We start from the raw sequence: 1,507 nt of genomic DNA on the forward strand, positions 1-1,507 counted from the left end.
AATCAGATGTATCATTTTGTTTGAAAGAAATTCAGAAATTAAATTCCTTTAAAATCTCTTCATGGAAAATTATTTTCGGCTTTTTCAAAATTAAAAGGATCTCGGTAAGTATTAAGGATGTTCTACCGGTATTTTGTTATTTTTCCTATTTTTCTGAGATTTATTGAAAACTATCGATCGGATTGGGATATGAAAATATAGCGTTTGTCCGTTACATCATGATTTATCCTTTCACAAAGTCTCATCCGGATACAACAATTTTTAGAACTTTTCACTAAAATTTATTGATTTTTTATTAAATTTTAGTGAAAAGTTACAAGAATTAATGTATCGGGATGAAACTTTATAAAAGAATTTGTCCATTTCATCAATTATTTATAAAGGCGTTTGTCCATTCCATCAATCATGATGAATGGCCAAACGCTATATATTTTCATATCCCAATCCGATCAATAGTTTTCAATAAATCCCAGAAAAACGAGAAAAATAATAAAATACCAAACCATCCTTAAATGCAATTAAAAATGGTGCAATTTTATGGAAATTATATCTACAATATTATATCAAATGTTTGTAATCTCTTCGTTGCAATAATTTCTGTTATAGATCTTATTTATCAAAGAGAATTCAATTTGCATGGGCCCCCCATGTGGGGATTATCTACGTCCCTGGAATGCTTGTAAATAAAGTTTTTGAGAATTTTTCAATTAGATATTTGATGATGAAGATGAAATGACATTTTGCGGAAAGTACAAAACAGAAATGCGACCTCATCGATTTTTTCTTTTTATTGAAGAAATGATTTTTCTGAGGGACTGAATGGAAAAGATGATAATTCGAACCGGAAACGAGAGCCCGGAGCAGTTAACTCCGGCCCCGAGCGGAGAATGACCTGAAAATTGTCACATAATCTCCTGAGCCACCGGTCCCCTTTGAAAATTACCTCCAAAGGGTGGAAGAGATGTTTTTTTATCACCCAAATCTGACGCCTCATTTCACTTCCTGTCGTCCTGATGTACTTTTAAGTGCCTTTCAAAAGAATCAACCAGAATTTTCCAATTTTCTTTCCCTCCATATGAAAATATCGTTTTTATAATTAGAGTTATTTATTTGTCGTTTCAGGAACTGGACTGGTGCCCAGCTGATTCCCCCTGGAAGAGGAGTTCTGAATAGTCACCCGGAAAACGCAAATCTCTCGACAAAGAAAATATTTTTCTATGATTAGTAGGTAAACTCTTTATTACGAAAAATTGAAAAGAAAAAAAAAATAATGGAATATAATTGGAAATTCAAATAATTTATTCCTGGGAGGATGAGAAAAAAAAATGAAGAAGTTTAATAAAAAAATGGTTATTAATTAAGTCGAGTGGTCAATTTATTGTTGGTACGTTGAGGGGTGTAATATCGGGATTAAGTGTCGTCTTATTCCTCAACTCCGTTAGATTCCTCTAGGTGTGGTCTTGTGCATTGTGTTGAAAATTCACGAGTCATCGTTAACTCATTTAAT

General features: G+C 32.5%; 1 protein-coding gene across 1 annotated transcript in view; it reads left to right on the forward strand.

Moving 5' to 3' along the window:
• LOC105267872 (ubiquitin carboxyl-terminal hydrolase 48) overlaps positions 1-1,272 on the forward strand; it is a 38,374-nt gene extending 37,102 nt beyond the window's left edge. The window contains exon 10 of the mRNA XM_011307009.1: positions 1,123-1,272. Coding sequence (XP_011305311.1) covers positions 1,123-1,145 — 23 coding nt within the window. The 3' untranslated portion in view covers positions 1,146-1,272. The remainder of the gene's footprint in view (positions 1-1,122) is intronic.
• Positions 1,273-1,507: the final 235 nt, after the last annotated feature.

Source organism: Fopius arisanus, unplaced genomic scaffold (genome assembly GCF_000806365.1).
Source record: "Fopius arisanus strain USDA-PBARC FA_bdor unplaced genomic scaffold, ASM80636v1 scaffold00051, whole genome shotgun sequence".
NCBI classification, from domain to species: domain Eukaryota; kingdom Metazoa; phylum Arthropoda; class Insecta; order Hymenoptera; family Braconidae; genus Fopius; species Fopius arisanus.